Source organism: Trichinella spiralis, assembly GCF_000181795.1.
Source record: "Trichinella spiralis strain ISS 195 chromosome Unknown Scfld1737, whole genome shotgun sequence".
Taxonomy (NCBI): Eukaryota; Metazoa; Nematoda; class Enoplea; order Trichinellida; family Trichinellidae; genus Trichinella; species Trichinella spiralis.
Window position 1 is genome coordinate 1 of NW_003528676.1, and position 957 is coordinate 957.

Below are 957 nucleotides of genomic sequence, written 5' to 3' on the forward strand. Positions count from 1 at the left end.
AATTCTTCTGAATGCAAAAACTTACAGTAGCAATGCTATATCCTGGACAGTTGAAAATGACTGATCATCATCGCTCGACGACCAATCAATTTTGAGGAAATTTTCGTAAAATCGCGCTGATCCAACAAGATTAACAAAACTTTTTTGCAAACATCTTCTGAACGCTTCCAATCTTCCAACGAAATTATTCCATTTTTCAAGTCGTACCGTAGCTCAGCTTCTGTGAACAGAAATAAAATTACTAAGCAAAGTGTAAAATTTTTCAATTGCTTTAATAAAATTACCAACTGCATATCCAAGTTGATGAATAAACTGATATTTTACATATTTATGTAATGGAACCAGATTGTTAAGTGCATCAAAAAGGATTTGAGCCATGTCAATTTTTTGTCTATTCATTATCATCTGAAATAAACAAGCGATTAAATTGTGAAGAATGAAGATATGAAAGATTTCCAATTTTGCTATAATTTTTAAAATTGATTGTAATTTCAGTGAGCTTTGTAAATAAATAATAAAAAATTAATAATAAACATATTGTTATCTATTTTAAAATCGTTTCATATTTCAACATAAAACAAATGAAATTATTAATTGTAATTACTTCGTAACGGCAAGATTCTGGCAAATCGAACTTGAACTCTGGCCCTGCATAGTCATCCACTTCAAGCTGTACAGCTGATTTTACATTCACAAGCTTCATCGTTGCAAGTAAATCGTCTGCAGAAAACATTGCTAATTTTTTCATAAAAACAAAATTCTAAAATAACAATGAATTTCCTACCTTTAAATTTTGATGTAAACGACGAATTTAAAACAGTAGAAGCTAATTTTGAAGATAGGTTTCTTTGAATGGGACAAACTCGAAACTACATTTAACCAAGCCATTTTGGAATTTTCTACCCATCAGCATTCCTCCAAATAATTGGGAAATCCTTGGTTGCCGAATAGAATTTT

At 30.2% G+C, this 957-nt stretch overlaps 1 protein-coding gene across 1 annotated transcript; it reads right to left on the minus strand.

Annotated features, from left to right (window-relative positions):
* Positions 1-213: 213 nt before the first annotated feature.
* Tsp_15324 (hypothetical protein) lies at positions 214-760 on the minus strand (the record flags this gene model as incomplete). The annotated part of the gene is made up of 2 exons (XM_003368874.1): positions 214-405; positions 605-760. Coding segments are annotated over 2 exons (348 nt in total), but the record flags the coding sequence as incomplete, so codon positions are not given.
* Between the last annotated feature and the right edge of the window lie 197 nt (positions 761-957).